Here is a 16,436-nt window from a genome sequence, read left to right as displayed (position 1 = left end):
TCTTAAACTGAAATAATTGATGTCGAACTAATAAGATATATAACGTAAGCAATAATGTAAACACTGATGTGATGTTTCTGACATTCAAACACAAACATTGGGGCGCCGAAATAAGTGATTATCAGCAGCCCCGAGTTTTAAAAATTATGCATCCGAAATCTCTTGATAGCGATTCCGCAGAGAGAGCAGAGTGTCCCTGCTCTGACTGTGTCAATCACGACAGATGCCCTTTTTAATCCGAAACTTTCTGCGCATATACACTGCTTCAAACACACCCGGTGTCCCGAGGACGGTAGGTGAATTTAACATAACGTTTACATCGCGCACGAACTCGATACCGTGTTAAATATACTAGTGACAAACCGTGCACAAGTTTAACATATTCTGTGAAATCATTTTGTCGATAAATCGATCAGAAAGATGTTTATAAGATGAGTATTTCGCTAAACGCAAGCGCAATGCATCATGGGTTATTTGATTCAGCCAATAGGAGAGCGCCGTTCTCTGTTTACGGCACCATAGTAGTATGTTTCTCAAACAAACGAGCTCAATTTATATAGATAGCAGAATGTGCCTTTTTGCGTGTTTCCGAGTTTTAAATATGTAGTTGGTTATTATTTTGTACAGACTTTTGTTTTGTTTTAGTGTACAGTATTTTGCCACCACTAGGGGGCGCGAAAGCAACAGTATTGGCATCTAAAACAGTTGTGGTTTTTTACCACTAGAGGGCGCCAGTGGGCACGAAGTAGATAGATAGATAGATAGATAGATAGATAGATAGATAGATAGATAGATAGATAGATAGATAGATAGATAGATAGATAGATAGATAGATAGATAGATAGATAGATAGATAGATAGATAGATAGAAATTTTGTCATTGCATAGTACAGGTACACAGCAACGATATGCTGTTTAGCATTAACCAGAACAGTGCATATATGTATATATGTGTGTGTATGTATGTGTATATATGTAATATAAATAGATATATATGTAAACACATGTAAAGCATGTAATATATATACATGTATATGTAAACATATGTACAGTGAATAAATATAAAGGCTATAAGATATACATAAATAAAATAATGCAGATGTATGTAAGGCACAATATGTGTAGAGGATAAGGAGTATAAAAAAATACAATATGTATATTGTATGTATAATTGTACAGAAGTTTTATATAAAGTATTTTTACAGTGTTCTAACGGTGTAGAGTTCAGTAGTGTGATGGTGGATGGAAAAAGCTGTCCCAGAAACTGCTGGTTCTGGTGCAGATGTTCCTGTATCTCCTTCTTGATGGAAGGAGGTTAAACAGTTTGTGACTGGGATGTGAAGAGTCCTTGATGATGTTGTGAGCTCTGTGCAGACATCTGCTGTGGTTTAGGTGCTCAATGGCAGGTAGTTGGGTGATAGTGATGCGTTGGGTGATTTTGACCGTTCGTTGAAGGGCTTTACATTCACACACAGCGGAGCCTCCATACCATACAGTGATGGAGTTGGTCATAGTACACTTACACTATACAGTATGGTCAATTATTTTTGGACACCTGACTGTGATACCTGTTTGTGGTTTTGCCTAAAACTGTTGCCACAAAGATTTAAGCACACAGTTGTCTATCACGTCTTTTTGTTTGTTTGTTACAATTTCCTTTCACTGGAACTAAGAGGTCCAAACATGTTTCAGTATGGACAATATATGACGAGCTACATGAAGATATAATTTGCCAAAGTTGCAGTGGAAGATCTCAAATGTCAAGAACTTCAACCCCACTGAACACCTTTGGGATGAACTGGAAGTCTGAGTGGACCACAGACCTACTCATGTGACAATGCTTTTTTGCCTGAATGCTTACAAATCCTCACAGCCATACTCCAACATGTAGTGGAAAGCGCTCTTAGAAGAGTGAAGATTATTATGACAGCAAATGGGGAATAAATCTGGAATAAAGATGTTCATCAACCAAGCATGAGTGTGATGTAAGGCGTCCAGTGCAGTATTAGTTCTGTAATACTGTGGTAGATTTTTAATTCTGTGGTAGACAATCTCTTTGAAACAATATATTTTTAATCATCAGGACCATTTTTAAAGCTGTACACGTGCGATAAAGAATCAGATCAGTCACACTGACAATGAAATCACAAAATGATTTCGATTTAAATCATTTATTTTACGCCACACATTAAATCACAAAGTAATCAGTGTTCATTTACAAGTCCACAAGCTTGCACATAGCTGTTCTGAAGATTATCTGTAGGTGAAAATAGTTTTTCGTGCTTTTATTTGTGTTTGTTTTTGCATGGGGGAAAAAAGAGACATCGAAGAGAAAGTAGGTCACTGCTGTTCATTTTAGTCGAATACGGCAATAGTGAGGTTTCTTTGGATAAATAAGTCAAAATTTTCAGTAAACAATCGTCTACAAAAAATGAACGTGATGCTTAACTTTATTACAATTTAATGTATTTCAAATTATTTAAGTAATTATGTACTGTGTTTTACTTCTATCAATAATAAATATCGGGTGTCAAAACATATGCGGTAAAAATATGCACATGATAGCAGTTCCGGTGTAAGATCATACTGTCCCATTGAACTACATTAATATTTTTGTTTGAAATCTATGACTAATAAGCTGAGTATACTTTTTATCTCCTGGTCAATAAAATGACAATGATTTTGTTAATGTGGAAATAAGCATTAATATTAGTTAATTCATTTCTGTGCCAGTACAAGAGACATACATTAATGTACAAGTACATCATCAGTGAGATGTTTTTTCTCTGTCAAGAACTCAAACATTGCATGAATGAGCTATAAATAATGAATGTAATGTAAAATATACAATTCTAAACAGTTAATTACTGCAACACTCTTCATAAACTATCTATATGTAGTGAGTGTACTGAATTATTCATCAGCAGCAGCAAATATCTATGTCTTCGTTTCAGTAACCGTGCCACTGTGTGTGCCACAGCTGCATCCCAGGAACATTCGGTCTAAGGTGGGAATACACCCTGGATGAAACAGCAGTCCAGGCTACAATGCACACAACACACACAGACTAGCATGTCTACTAGAGTTTGGAGGAAGCCATAGAACCTGGAGTAAACCCACAGAGACCCAGGGAGAGCGTATAAAAGTCCCCACATACTGTTCACTCAGGACCGAACTAGAGACTCTGTAGCTATGCGGCAGCGATGCTGCAGACGGCAGTCATGCATTTGAACTCCTGTAAAGAAATACAGAAATTCTGTAGTTTCTCAATTGCAATTGATTATCGGAGATATTTTTGGTGTCTGCCTTTTTAATTTACCTCCTACGCTCTTGATTAAAAAACAGAACTATCTACAATCTCTTCTGGTTATTTAGAAACTTAAACCTCTCCATCCATTCATTCATCCATCCATCCATCCATCTATAACTCTAACATCCACCTATTTACCCATCCACCTGTCTCTGACATGTCAACCATCCAAAAAAGCATTCGTTTAACATTTTTTCACACACCATGGCACAGCAATCATTTACAGCCATATATAAAATGTTTATACAAAAGAAACCCTGTTATTAATGTTAGTCACCAAGAAGGGATGGAAGGAACTCACGTGATTAGTTGATGGCACTGTGTGTGTGTGTGTGTGTGTGTGTGTGTGTGTGTGTGTGTGTGTGTGTGTGTGTGTGTGTGTGTGTGTGTGTGTGTGTGTGTGTGTGTGTGTGTGGCAGCTTCATGACCTCTGTTAATGAATGAATGTATTAGCATCTTCAGTTGCTAAAAGACTGGAAAAAGTATTAGAGAATATTATAGAATGTAATATTATATGTCCAATATACCAAATGACTAACAGAACAAAAATAACAGAGAAGAGTTATCACTTTACATTTTACTACATTAATAAGCTTGTGCATATTTGTGAAGCTATAGTGACTATAACTATGTGTCTAAGATGTCATGTTTATTTGGGGAACTGCTCTGTAGCATCCACTAAAACCTCATCAGACCAGGTAAGATTAAATAGGTTGTCCCTGCTTGTATTATCTTTACAGTTCTTAAGAACTCACAGTACACTCCATTAACATGTCTATGAGACGGTTGTCAGTGAATATCTTTGCGGGAGGACTGTGTGGTGATGCTTAATTTTATTAGCTGAAACTCACTCATAGCTACCTACTAGGATTACACAAAGATGAGTATGTGCCAAACTCAGGCTATTAAACAAAGCCAGAAACTAGAAATAACCATACAGCATTAGAATAAATGAAGAAATGCACATTAATGTCAGGATGATAAAGGGAATGAGAATTCTTTGCTATTTCCAATAAGATAAATCAATCGTACCTTTGAGAAAACAGATTATATTCAGAGTCAGTGAATGTTATCAAAAAGTTATGTTGATAAAAATCAAATGACCTGCATTTATACCTCTGAGCAGGAGCATTGCTAGGGCTGGAGGCGATGAGGGGCGTAGCCAAGTGAGACTAAGACTCGCATACATTTTACGACCTACATTTTATTGATTAGAGTTGTTTAATTTTATTAGAACTAGAAACTTCCAAACTGGCATTACAACAGTTACATTTGGCAGATCCATGGATGAATGAATGAATGAAGACTGTCCAGTGGCTGTAAACTAAAAACAGTGCCAACTGCTGGTCAGAATAGGTACTGTTCTATTTTACAGCTCAACATGAACGTTTTAAAAAGTCTTCAAAAGACCAGGGGCTTTTAACAGTCTGTGAGGGGCTTAAGCTATCCATTGCCTCTGAGACTGCAAGATGTGTAAAAACCTAGATGACCATCTAAGACCTGGCTTTAAATACAAACGTGTCTTTCAGTCCAGGGTTAAGACTTGTCATTCATGATACCCAGGACATAGCCATTTACCATCACATCTTACTACATGGTGTCCTTTGATTAAAATAGTAAGGTCAAATAATTGTAACGTTAATTAAATCATGTTTTTTGGGGGTTATTTTCTAGATGCCCCCAGACTCTTGTTTAGCAACAACATCGAACAAAATGGAGATTATGTTAAAAACATAAATAAATAAAATAATAATAATAATAATAATAATAATAATAATATAGTTAATATAAAATAATATTCAAAAGAATAAATAATAATTTAAAAGACAATACCATTTATGGCACCCATTTGCAACAAACACGTCAAAATTATAATGCATAAAATTGATTTATGGTCTAATATGTTAGCTACCATTTTAGGCTAATTAACATCGCTAGCTAGCTAGGTTGATAACATCCTTTCGTGCTTGTAAGATGCCCCCTTTCACAGGGCATACAAGTCATTTATGTACAGGTAGTAAAAAAGGAAGGTATTTATATAATCTATAAACACGTCTTCTCTGTTTAAGTTTGATATTAAGTGCAGAGTTTACGCTTGAGCATCTATAAGATTTGTCTACTCCTGTGTGTGTATATAATAGCTCTTAATCAAGTAGAACCTACTGCTACTGGAGAATCGAAGTGGCCTTGATGATTGAATGACCCTCATAGACATACAGTATTTAGATATAATCCATATTTAAAATTACAGCTGGATTGCATACAGTATAAATAGAATAGCCCCCTTTTTCACACATTATTATGAGTTTGGCACGTCTAACACTGACTGTGACCATATATTCTCTCTGTTTATTGATTCACAGAGAGGAAGCTTGTAGGAGCTGCGTCTCTGAGAGGGTGCAGTAATGTTCAGGCCACAAGCCATCGCCGAAGGCAGAGCTAACGACAGAGCCCAATATACTGGCACTCAGATTCTTCTCTCCTTTTTCTTATAGACACAAGACTCAAGATAGAAGTATAAACTCTGAGGTGATGCAATTGGAAATTTCAGTTTGATGATAAGTTTCAGTTATCACATAATAATACCTATAGTACTGTATTATGAGGCCAAAATTTTGGCACATAGAATTGCTAATATTTTAACTATTAGTGACAGATGCAATAGCATACAGACAGCAAGACCGACTTGGAATTTCTGTGTCTCCGTGTAAAATGATTTCAAGCTCAAGTTTACAGTTTTCCCACCCCTGATTTTGCATGATTCATTTACATGTTAACCGCACTAAACATTCTGGATTGAATGAATAACCCAATCGGAATGAAATCTAGCAAGTTCGTGTGTATCATCAAAGTGTGAGTTCTTGTGAATTATGTGAAAGCGTTTGAATATAAAAGTAAAGGTTAAACACTTGTGGAACAGATAGAGCAGGTGGAGTAAAGCTTTCCACAAATAGAAAGAACACTACATTCCTCTTCAGTGATTAAACACTGTGTGACAAAAAAGATAGAGATTTAAAGCTCAAAAAAATATGGGGGGGGGGGGGAATAGAAGTCCGCTGCCATCTCTTACAACCTGCGATGTCTCCGAGCACCTTCCTGCATCTTGATTAGAACTTGTGCTGTCCATTCAAGCTTTTATTCATCCAACCTGAAGCCTATCCCAGACTAACTTTTAACTAGACCTGCATGGTGCTCCTTCATAGAACCACACAACTCAAGACGGGGACAGAAAATGCAGGAACAAGTGGCAAGCTTGACTTGCAATACAGGAAGTGAAAGCATGAACTCAGCAAGGACGAATAACAGACACACAGGTGAGAGGTTGAAGGTGAACGCCCCAGGTCAGCAATTGCAGCTCTTCTCTCTTTCTGCCTCTTCTTCAGCAGGGTAGAGGACTTTAGCCGTGAGGCCGCTTTTCACGCCGTCCCAGCCGTCACGTGCTGAAATTTCGCCCATCTTCATCAGCTCGTAGATGTCACGTGCGAGCAGCTCGAAGGCACGCTCCACATTGCTGTTGCACTTGGCTGAGGTTTCTACATAGCGTACACCCAACTCAGCCGCCAGCTGCTCAGCCTCGTCACGGAGCACCTTGCGCTCTCGAATCAGGTCACTCTTGTGGCCAACCAAGATGTACACCATGTGGTGTGGAAGGATGTGCTCAGTGACTTCGCGGTGCCATTCACGCACATGCTCGAAGCTCTTGCGGTTGGTCAGGTCAAACACCAGAAGGCCACCCACCGAGTTGCGGTAGTAGGAGGTTGTAATAGACCTAAACAAAAACAGACGCACAATACTTTAGACAAAATGTCAATCGAATGTTTTGTTTATTTATTTGATACATGGACCTGATAAAGTACTGATTTTAATGTGCTGTTCTGCCAAATCAACCAGTCTGGCTTGATCCTGAGCTCAGGTTACATATGTTCTCCTCATGTCTGTGTGGGTTTCCACTGTGTTCTCCAGTTTTCTTCCACCTCAGATTAAGCTATGCTAATGTTCTACTAGGTGTGAATGTATGCATTGAGCCCTGCAATCATACCAGATGGGAAACCATCTGGTATGAATTCTCATGCCTCATGTGCAGTATTCCCAGAACCCAGTATGACTGTGGACAGATTAAAGGGGTTTCTTAATAGTAATGAATAAATAAATGAATTAATAGATGAATGAATGTATTAATGAATGAATACCTGTACACGTAGCGCAGACTAGTTTGAGTTGACTGGAAATCTACAATAACTCAAATAATCACTCTTTACAACCGATCTGATCAGAATGGCATCTCAAAAAACACCAACATCAACAGCAGAAGAACACATCATGTTCCACTCCTGGCAGCCAAGAACAAGTGCACAAATGTACCCCAACAGTAAAGTTGGACAAGAAAAAGACTATCCAATCTGGATGAGCCTGCACGCATGATCACCTCAGATTCCTGTTCTTGGCTAACAGGAGTGCAACCCAATGTGTTCTGCTGTTGTAGCCCATCCACCTCAGTGGTGGATGTTTTGTACATGCTGAGATGTCTTTCTTGTTTCTTATTTCAGTTACTATATACTTCTTGGCAGCGCAAACCAAGCTGGATGTTTTCCTCTAAATTACTATCTCTTATCAACAAGGTGTTTTCCACCCCCTGAACTGTTGCTCACTCGATTTTGTTTGTTTTTCAGCCTGCTGTGTGTTAAATTACAAGGAGATCAGCAGTCTATACTCACAACTTCTCAAACCAGCCCATCTGATACCAACAACAATGCCACGATCCAAGTGATTTTGATCGTGGATCTTAGGATTATAGGAACTTATATTAGGATATACAGACTTTTTCAGTTCTTTGTCAGAATTTGTGACCTTTCTAAATGAAAGCCATGTGGTCAGTTCACCATCACAACGTGTGCTTGTGGAACATCCCAATCCAGGTTCTTCACTCTTATGGGAAGGCTTTCCACTAGATACTGGAGCATGTCTGTGGGGATTTGTATTAATTCAGCTACAAGATTTTGCCATGTGAGACCTGCATGAGTTTTTGAAATGGCATGATTTGACATGATTGGATGAGCAGATAACTGCATGAATGTGAGGTTGCTCATACATGGAACAGACAGACAGACAGACAGACAGACAGACAGACAGACAGACAGACAGACAGATAGATAGATAGATAGATAGATAGATAGATAGATAGATAGATAGATAGATAGATAGATAGATTGATGGATAGATAAATGGATGGATAGATAAATGGATGGATAGATTAATAGACAGACAGACAGACAGACAGACAGACAGACAGACAGACAGACAGACAGATAGATAGATAGATAGATAGATAGATAGATAGATAGATAGATAGATAGATAGATAGATAGATACTTTTGTTTCTTATTTTTTCCAGGAAAGACAATGTTTAGTTGCTGCATTGACAGATCACTGATGTTACTATGCCATAATCTGCACGGATGGATCATGAAGAGGGTTTGTTTATTTGCTTCATTCATCCAACCAGCAGGGAGCGAGAAATCATAATTCACAGTATATAAGAATGCTATATTTATACATCTCTTACTTCAGTATCATGGTGAAATGTGCGATGGCTATCTCATCATGAAAATGCTGACGAGACGGAAATGATGTTTTTGGTGCTACCGTTAGGCGTTGTTTATGCAGGAAGGTTCTTTTTTTTACCTTCCACCCAGGACGATTCGTATAAATTAGTAGGCTATAAATTAGGCCGCCATGTTTTATAGTTTATATGTTTTTGTTTTATAGCTAATAATAAATGATTAATAGATTTGTTTTAAGGATTTGTTTATGCAGGTATGATGACGGAAGACATGTTTGCTCACAGGGTATAAAAAAGGCTCTGTCTGTGTGTGTGTGTGTGTGTGTGTGTGTGTGTGTGTGTGTGTGTGTGTGTGTGTGTGTGTGTGTGTGTGTGTGTGTGTGTGTGTGTGTGTGTGTGTGGTGATAACAAACACCTGAATCTCTCTTGCCCGGCGGTGTCCCAGAGCTGCAATTTAATCTTCACCGCTGGTTCTATATCGAGTGATCGGGCGTAAAAATCCACCCCGACCGTCGGGTCCGCCACATCACTGTACACACCGTCCGTAAAGCGTTTAAGCAGAGACGATTTACCGACCGTTGAGTCGCCGAGCAGAATAATCCTGAACTGGTATTGCCACAGACTATCCATCGCATGGCGAGCTGAGATCCAGCGCTCAGGTAGAAGCTTTCCGGGAACAAAAAAGCGCACGAACGCGGTGCGCCGCTCACGGCGAGGCCAGCGAGCGCGAGCCAAAACGAGCGTGGTGCGCGCGGGCGTGTGTAGTGTGCATGTGCATGTGCGTGTGTGCGTGTGTTCTATTGCAGTCACGTGGCCCTCGATGCGCTTCACCGCCTCATAACCAGTGCATCTTTATGCCAAGATACGCAAACATGCATTTTTTGTGGGGTTACTGCGCTGACGCACCCTTGAGGAAACATTAAACACCAGAAGCTATGATGAAATAATAAACATGTAGAAAATGCCAGTGTTAGAGTGCAGCACGTTTATGTCATTCAGATAGACTGAATTGACCTTATCGCTTGTGTAAAGCAATTGTGATTTAAGTACAGCAACAGAGACTGCACTCTGCACGCAGTGTCTCCTTAAAACGTGTATGCGTTTGTGGTCAGTTCACCATCACAACCACATGAACATCCCATTTCAGATTCCAGATGTGTTCCCCTTTTGCTGTTATAATAAGCTTCACTCTTCTCAGAAGTGTTTTGCCTCAGACTTTGATTTAAACGTCTATTTAAATAGAATATTTCTGGTGCTTTGTTACATTTTATTTGCTTAAGTAATATATTACTTAATACTTAATAAACCCTGCTTAGTCAGAAATCAATAGCATATGAATTCTTGTGGATTCTTGTGGTTATCAAAAAATGCCCAAATTTTTTAATTAAATTAAACACGATTGTGCCCTCAGAGGTTGTAATATAGTTTCATGTAATACACAATTTCACCAGATCCAGGGAGCTCAAATTGTCCATGACACTGTCTTTAAGGACATAGTTTGGGGTACAAATATTTAGTGGTCTGTATCACAGGTTCCCAACCCTGGAGTACTCCCTGTCCTGCATATGTTAGTGTTATCCTTGCTCGAACACACCCACTGCATTTGAGGAAGGGCTAATGATTAGATGGTTAGGTGAATCAGGTATATCAGAAACAGGGAGAAACACATTATGTGCAGGACAGGGAGTTTGGTTCGATCTGTTGCAGTGTTTCTCATTCTTGGTCCTGAAATACACCTTGTGAATTTTGGTGTATTCCTTCATAATTATTATTTCTTTTATTATTCGTTATTTCCTTTATTATTAATTATGTTTACCTTCTGCTCTATGTTTATGTTCTGTAAAGCTGCTTTGAGACAATGTCTATTGTAAAAAGCGCTATACAAATAAACTTGAATTGAATTGAATTCATCTAAATAACCCATTTATGAATCGTTAATTGGTGTCATATAAAACCACAATAAAGCACAAGGACTGATAAACACTGCTACAAGCAGGTGCGTAATCAGTGTGTTTTTAAATCTCAGCTACCAAACAAGGGCAACTTGGCATCATGGGAACAGACACTGAGGTGGTAATGGTCCTAGCCCTGTCCATGGTACTGAAACATGCACTCATGAACAATGGACTTTAACCCAAGCATAGATGTTCAAACATGATGTGCTTGGTGTCTGAAGATTGCTTCTTTAGTTCTTAGTTATGTTACATTCCAGTATTAAATATAACTCTATTGCATGCTGCCCTCCAGTGGACTGGCTGCCCAGTCATTGTCTAGTGCTGCCTTCTGCCTGGTGTTCCTGTAATGAACAGGACTCACAAGATCAGAATTCAGGCAATAGTCATACACAGAGATCTATGGGTAAATCAAGCAAGAGGGAAAATCCTAGAACACTTGTGAATAATGCATGAGCCAAAAAGAAATATAGTCAATGGATTAAAACCTGAACTAATCATGAAGAGCAATGCTGGCAAGAATTCACATCACATAGTGTGTTATTCTATATGTGTTATACACATTCTATAGAATGACGTGTGTTGAAGCAGGACATTAACAGGAAGTTGTGAAAGTAGAGGAAGCATTGATAGTATTCAAGAAAGTGCCCTTTCCAGGCGTGGGGGCGATGTGACAGTACTGAGATGTGTATCTCTCACAGCCAGATCCACAGCCAAATGAGCAGAATTAGCTCCCAATTGTGTTGACATAACATGTCATGATTCTTCTTCTTCTTCTTTTTTGGCTTTTCCCTTCAGGGGTCGCCACAGCTAATCATCTCTCTCCACCTATACCTATCTTCTGCATCCTCAACACTTGTACCCACTAGCTTCCTATCCTCATTGATTACATCCATATACCTCCTCTTTGGCCTTCCTCTTTGCCTCCTGCCTGGCAGCTCCATCTCCAAAATTCTCCTACCAATATACTCACTCTCCCTCCTCTGAACATTAATCTGGCCTCCCTAACTTTGTCCCCCAAACGTCCATGATTAATCTGGGTTAAAGTATATGGACTCCTGACCATCACACTCATGGTTGCTTTTTGAACATCCCCTTCCAAATTTATTTGCTGTTGTAATAACCTCCATTCTTCTGGGAAGGCTTTCAACTAGATGTTGGATTGTGGCTGTGCAGATTTGTGTTCATTCAGCTAAAAAAGCTTCAGTGAGATCAGACTGATGTTGTTAGAGTGGAGGTCTGGGGTTCAGTCGGTGTTCCATTTCATGACAAAGATTTTCAGTGAGGCTGAGTCAGAATCAGGGATCTGTGTAGTACACTCGAGTACTTCCACTCCAGCCATAACACACCATGTCTTCATGGAGCTCTGTGCTTTGTGCACAGGGGCATTGTCATGATGGAACAGGGTTTGGGCATACTAGTTCCAGTGAAAGGGAACTGTAATGCTAGATACATGTACAACTTCATGGCAAATGTTTGGAGAATAACCACACATGGTTGTGATGGTCAGCTGTTCGCAAAAAGTTTTGTTCATATAGAAATATATGGAGAAAATATATATTTTTACCTTTAGGGTGAAGTGGTTAGTGAAGCTGGATGAGTGAATTAGATTTTAATTTGTGAGATTTCAAAGCACCTTACAGCGTTCCAACGAGGTTATATAGTAGTTCCCCAAATTGGAAAAAGCATTACTCATGAAACATGATAATTATTTAGTGTTTTAAGTGATACAGTCTCAAACGCATGGCAACATTACCAGGAACAGTGGTGCACGTATAGCTCACAGACAGCGATAGATGGACATTTTACACTATTAATGGCTAAAAATGCAGATAGATATAGATATATCTACAAAATATGAAGCTTTATTGTTCATGCTCATCTTTCACACTAATGGACTGTAAATGAATGTTGTTGTTTTTTTCTAGATAATGTAAGTCCCAACATAAAAAAGTAAGACATAAATTGTGTGATGTCTTTTTTCTTCAAAACATTCATTACCATTAAAGTAAATAAGATAAGATAATATATTCCTTTATTCGTCTCACAATGGGGAAATTTCCCTGTTACAACAGCAAAAAATATATAAAAAGAATAAAGAATAAAGACATAATATAATATACAGCATATACAAAAACAAAAATGTATTAAAGGAGTAGTGGTCACACTAAATGTCATTATGACAGTAAATTATTACATGTCATATATTATTACATGTTGTTATACCTAGTATCTACATTTTGTTTCATTTATACTTTTCAAACATAATACTACATTTCCCACAATGCTGTGCGGAGACCCTCAGCCAATCAGCGTGCAGAAGATGCACACATAAGAGGAAACGCAGCCTTTCTTCTTCCTCTTGCTCTGTGCTGCAGCTCCTATGGTAAGACTTTCTCTTATCCTAAAGCATCGTGCGATTTTAAACAGAATCTTGTTGCTTGTGCTCATATTTTGTTCCGTTGAGGGATAGAAAGTGAGATTTGTTGACAATTTTCAGGAAGTGGGAAGAATTTTTAGGCTTTTTTTTTTGCACGTTTCCACGTGTTGCTGCTTCATGGCTGAAGTCATAGAGGGTAATAAAGTGTTTTGTCTTCAGATCTGGACTGAAAATTGTTCTCATGGGTTTATATTCATACCAGTGTTCAGCTGGATTCTCTCTGGGCTCTTTATTTAATTCTATGGAGCTGTATTTGAGGCTTAAATGTAATATTGTCCAGGCCCAAAACAGCCTGTTTACATAGAAATGAATGAAAACCGGAGTTTCTGACACAAACCATAACACATGATCAATCCAGCTTGCTTTTAATATAATGGTACAGATTACTAAAAAGCTTTACATCCCTTATCTAAGTAGCTTTTTGTTTTCTGGAATATTTTGTTTATCTCTTGTAAACTTGCATGAAACCTGATACCCAGAGATCCTTTATGTAGGAGTGACTCTGCAATTACAGCCGATTTCCATTGAGTGCTCCAGGAAAAAAAAACAGAATTGAACCTGTATTTAACCCGAATCTGCAAATGTACAGGATTATTATTTATTTGCATTCTGTACTCCATTTAAGCACCAAGCGCATGCTGGGTTTGTATTAAACAGCCTTGAAGGCCAGCATCAGTTTTCACCAATGTTTGGTGTCCTAAAAAACCTTAACTTCAGGATCTTTTGTTCATTCTCATTATTGCAATGTAGACGTGGATGATCCTGTACAGTGACTAGATATTTAAATCTATGTGGTTCAGGTGTAAACAAACATTGACTTGACTCTGGTTTTATTTTAGACCGCGTTAAACCCATGGGCTCTTATCGAAGTCGTTTCCTGTTTCTTCCTTGGCAGGTAGCGATCAAAAGGGAGCCTAAATAATCACTTTTACCGACGGTCGCTGTAGGGCTCGATCCTGTAGCCGCTTCAGCAACATTAAGGAAAAGGACACGTTAGTTTTGGTGGTTTTGAGGAGCAATTAAGGTCTTGTTAGTTGAACAGATTGTTTGTGGTAGACTAGTGGTTAAAGCTTTGGACTTCTGATCGGAAGGTTGAGTTCCCAGGTAATCCACCAAGCTGGGCCCCTGAGCAAGGCCCTTAACCCTCAATTGCTCAGCTGTATAAATTGAAAGTCACTCTCCTTCCTTAGTGTTAAACAATTTTTACATTTTTTGTAGTTCTATGTTCTTGCTCTACATGTTATCGTTTGTTGATAAATTGTGTGATCAGTAACACGCTGCATGTGTTCTTGTTGCAGCTTAGTCAGTATGTATAGATTGCTGGACTCGACCCAGAAGAAGAAAATGTCCTCCTCACTGGTGAGTGTCATTCTGATTGTCCTTAAATGCTATGATTTGGCTGTGATTACTTACTTGCCCTATCTGAGTAAAAACTACTGTTATGAGAAATTTAACCTCAATCCTGAGCCATTAAGAGCCTTCCTTCTAAATGTTTGCTTGTTTAGTATGACTTTAACAAGAAACTTTCCCCTATAACAGGCGAACGCAGTTGGCTGAGATTCAGACGATGTGACTCTGTATTAGACTAAAAGGTAACTACTTGTTTGTATTGTGCATCATTTTCCGAAAAACTTCTCGGCTCTTATATCGAAGGCGTTCCTGTTACCCTGTAGCAGGCGACGATCAAAAAGGGGCCTAAATGATCACTTTTACCGACGGTCGCTGTGCGGCTGCACCCATAGCCACTTCAGCAACATTAAGGAAAAGGACAGTTTACATTTACTGAGATTTAATTCAGATTATTCGTATCCTGAACACTAATCTGTGTAAACATGTCTCTAGTATGAAGCAATTTGATGGACAAAAGTTGTAATGCGTTACTTGCTCTAAGGTTTAGGATTCATCCTGAGCTCTGTTCTTTACAGACGAGAGCAAGTCAATCTTGCTGAAAGCCAGAGGTGGTGGTGATCCTGGAGACTGACCCAAAAGGTAACTTGGAAATCCTCGTCCCTTTTTAACCTGAAGCTTTGCTTGTCCTGACTGTGATGACCCACTTGCCCTATCTGAGACAAGCTCTGTTATGAAACAATCAAAAATCCTCATTTCTCTGAGTCAGTGTATGAACCAGAACCAGATAATTAACCTTGGTTTTAAGCTTCATGGTAATTTCTCTTGTCTCTTAGGTTCGCATTCACCGTCTGATGTTTGGGGGTCTGCCTTGACTCAGGTAAGATGAGTTGGTGGTTTTACTGTGTTTTGTCATGCACGGTTTCTGAGGATCTTTGCTCTTGGCGGTGAGACAGATTCTCCAACTACGTGCTACAGTAAGGGGGTGAATTAGGCTGCTCGGGTTGTCTGGTGCCTGCTGCAGCTACGCTACATCCCCACATCTGTCTAACTACATCGTCTCATTTTGTTTCTCTTCTCCAGGATGCCGTCTGATGCTCGACACCAGACAGTGACCTGCTCTATTTCGCAGGTACGTCCGTGCATATTTTCGACTTGTATATTATTTTCAAAGCTGATCAAGGATGAATCCATTTTAATTTGTGACTGCTGGATGAAGCTTGCGGATATGGGACTGAGATCAGCTGCTGTTTGTGCATTAGTTCGTACTGATACCATGTTTTTTGTAGTAATCCTGAGATTTGTTCTCATCTACTTGTACAGGAACAACTGGGTGTAATGCTGCCAGATGCCGATTAAGCAACTGTGGAACAACAGGATTCAAGACCTGTAAAAAATCTCACAAACCAACTGCTGGTTACATGAGTTTACTGTTGCTCAGTGTATATTCAAGATTAATAGAAAGCCAGTGAGCTGAAATTGAACTTTTAGTGAGGATGTAATATTTTCTCTCTCTAACTCATTGATTAGTCTTTATTTGATTGGTCTATTTATGTTCTGGCCTTTTGTGCACTCAACAATTTAAAAAAAAAAATAAAATAAACATTAATTGTTTAACATTTGTGTGCTTTTTTTTTTTTTTTCTTCCAAAAACAAAATTCAAATAAATCATTTTACTAGAAATTTCCATGAGTACATGGAATGTACTAATTAAAATATTGATCAAATCAAAACTGGATCTCAATACCAAACTTCATCTCTTGCTCTTTTCTTAGCAATCAGTGACGTTTTATTTAAACTGAAAATTACTTATTTTCTAATAAAGGC

At 38.7% G+C, this 16,436-nt stretch overlaps 1 protein-coding gene, 1 long non-coding RNA gene and 6 other non-coding genes across 10 annotated transcripts; 6 read left to right on the top strand and 2 right to left on the bottom strand.

Moving 5' to 3' along the window:
- Window positions 1-98: 98 nt before the first annotated feature.
- On the bottom strand, window positions 99-234 carry LOC113654787. Its single transcript, XR_003443542.1, has one exon. It is a non-coding gene; the product is annotated as a U11 spliceosomal RNA (small nuclear RNA).
- Window positions 235-3,795: 3,561 nt separating this feature from the next.
- rab42a (RAB42, member RAS oncogene family a) lies at window positions 3,796-9,674 on the bottom strand. The gene is made up of 2 exons (XM_027164975.2): window positions 9,286-9,674; window positions 3,796-7,079 (listed from the first exon to the last, which is right to left on the bottom strand). Exons 1-2 carry the CDS (start codon window positions 9,498-9,500, stop codon window positions 6,653-6,655), a joined length of 642 nt encoding a protein of 213 aa, XP_027020776.1. The 5' UTR covers window positions 9,501-9,674; the 3' UTR covers window positions 3,796-6,652.
- A 3,455-nt stretch (window positions 9,675-13,129) lies between these two features.
- Window positions 13,130-16,226, top strand: LOC113654706. Of its 3 annotated transcripts, none has more exons than XR_003443468.2 (7): window positions 13,130-13,208; window positions 14,561-14,621; window positions 14,802-14,854; window positions 15,188-15,251; window positions 15,446-15,489; window positions 15,693-15,741; window positions 15,933-16,226. It is a non-coding gene; the product is annotated as an uncharacterized LOC113654706 (long non-coding RNA). The 3 variants fall into 3 exon arrangements; XR_007143536.1 differs by lacking the exon at window positions 13,130-13,208 and adding an exon at window positions 13,247-13,398; XR_003443469.2 differs by lacking the exon at window positions 13,130-13,208 and adding an exon at window positions 13,463-14,366.
- Window positions 14,116-14,256, top strand: LOC113654784. The gene has a single exon (XR_003443538.1). It is a non-coding gene; the product is annotated as a small nucleolar RNA SNORA16B/SNORA16A family (small nucleolar RNA).
- On the top strand, window positions 14,897-15,036 carry LOC113654785. Its single transcript, XR_003443540.1, has one exon. It is a non-coding gene; the product is annotated as a small nucleolar RNA SNORA16B/SNORA16A family (small nucleolar RNA).
- On the top strand, window positions 15,298-15,379 carry LOC113654783. Its single transcript, XR_003443537.1, has one exon. It is a non-coding gene; the product is annotated as a small nucleolar RNA SNORD103/SNORD85 (small nucleolar RNA).
- Window positions 15,524-15,654, top strand: LOC113654786. Its single transcript, XR_003443541.1, has one exon. It is a non-coding gene; the product is annotated as a small nucleolar RNA SNORA44 (small nucleolar RNA).
- LOC113654788 lies at window positions 15,783-15,855 on the top strand. Its single transcript, XR_003443543.2, has one exon. It is a non-coding gene; the product is annotated as a small nucleolar RNA SNORD99 (small nucleolar RNA).
- Window positions 16,227-16,436: the final 210 nt, after the last annotated feature.

Source organism: Tachysurus fulvidraco, chromosome 7, assembly GCF_022655615.1.
Source record: "Tachysurus fulvidraco isolate hzauxx_2018 chromosome 7, HZAU_PFXX_2.0, whole genome shotgun sequence".
NCBI classification, from domain to species: Eukaryota; Metazoa; Chordata; class Actinopteri; order Siluriformes; family Bagridae; genus Tachysurus; species Tachysurus fulvidraco.
This window is presented reverse-complemented; position numbering and strand designations above follow the sequence as displayed.

Excerpts from the sequence above, each read along its gene's own strand:
- rab42a (XM_027164975.2), bottom strand. The coding sequence starts at position 9,500 with ATGGATAGTCTGTGGCAATACCAGTTCAGGATTATTCTGCTCGGCGAC. Across the intron at positions 7,080-9,285 it reads GCCGGGCAAGAGAGATTCAG|GTCTATTACAACCTCCTACT; the intron begins GTGTTTGTTATC and ends GTTTTTGTTTAG.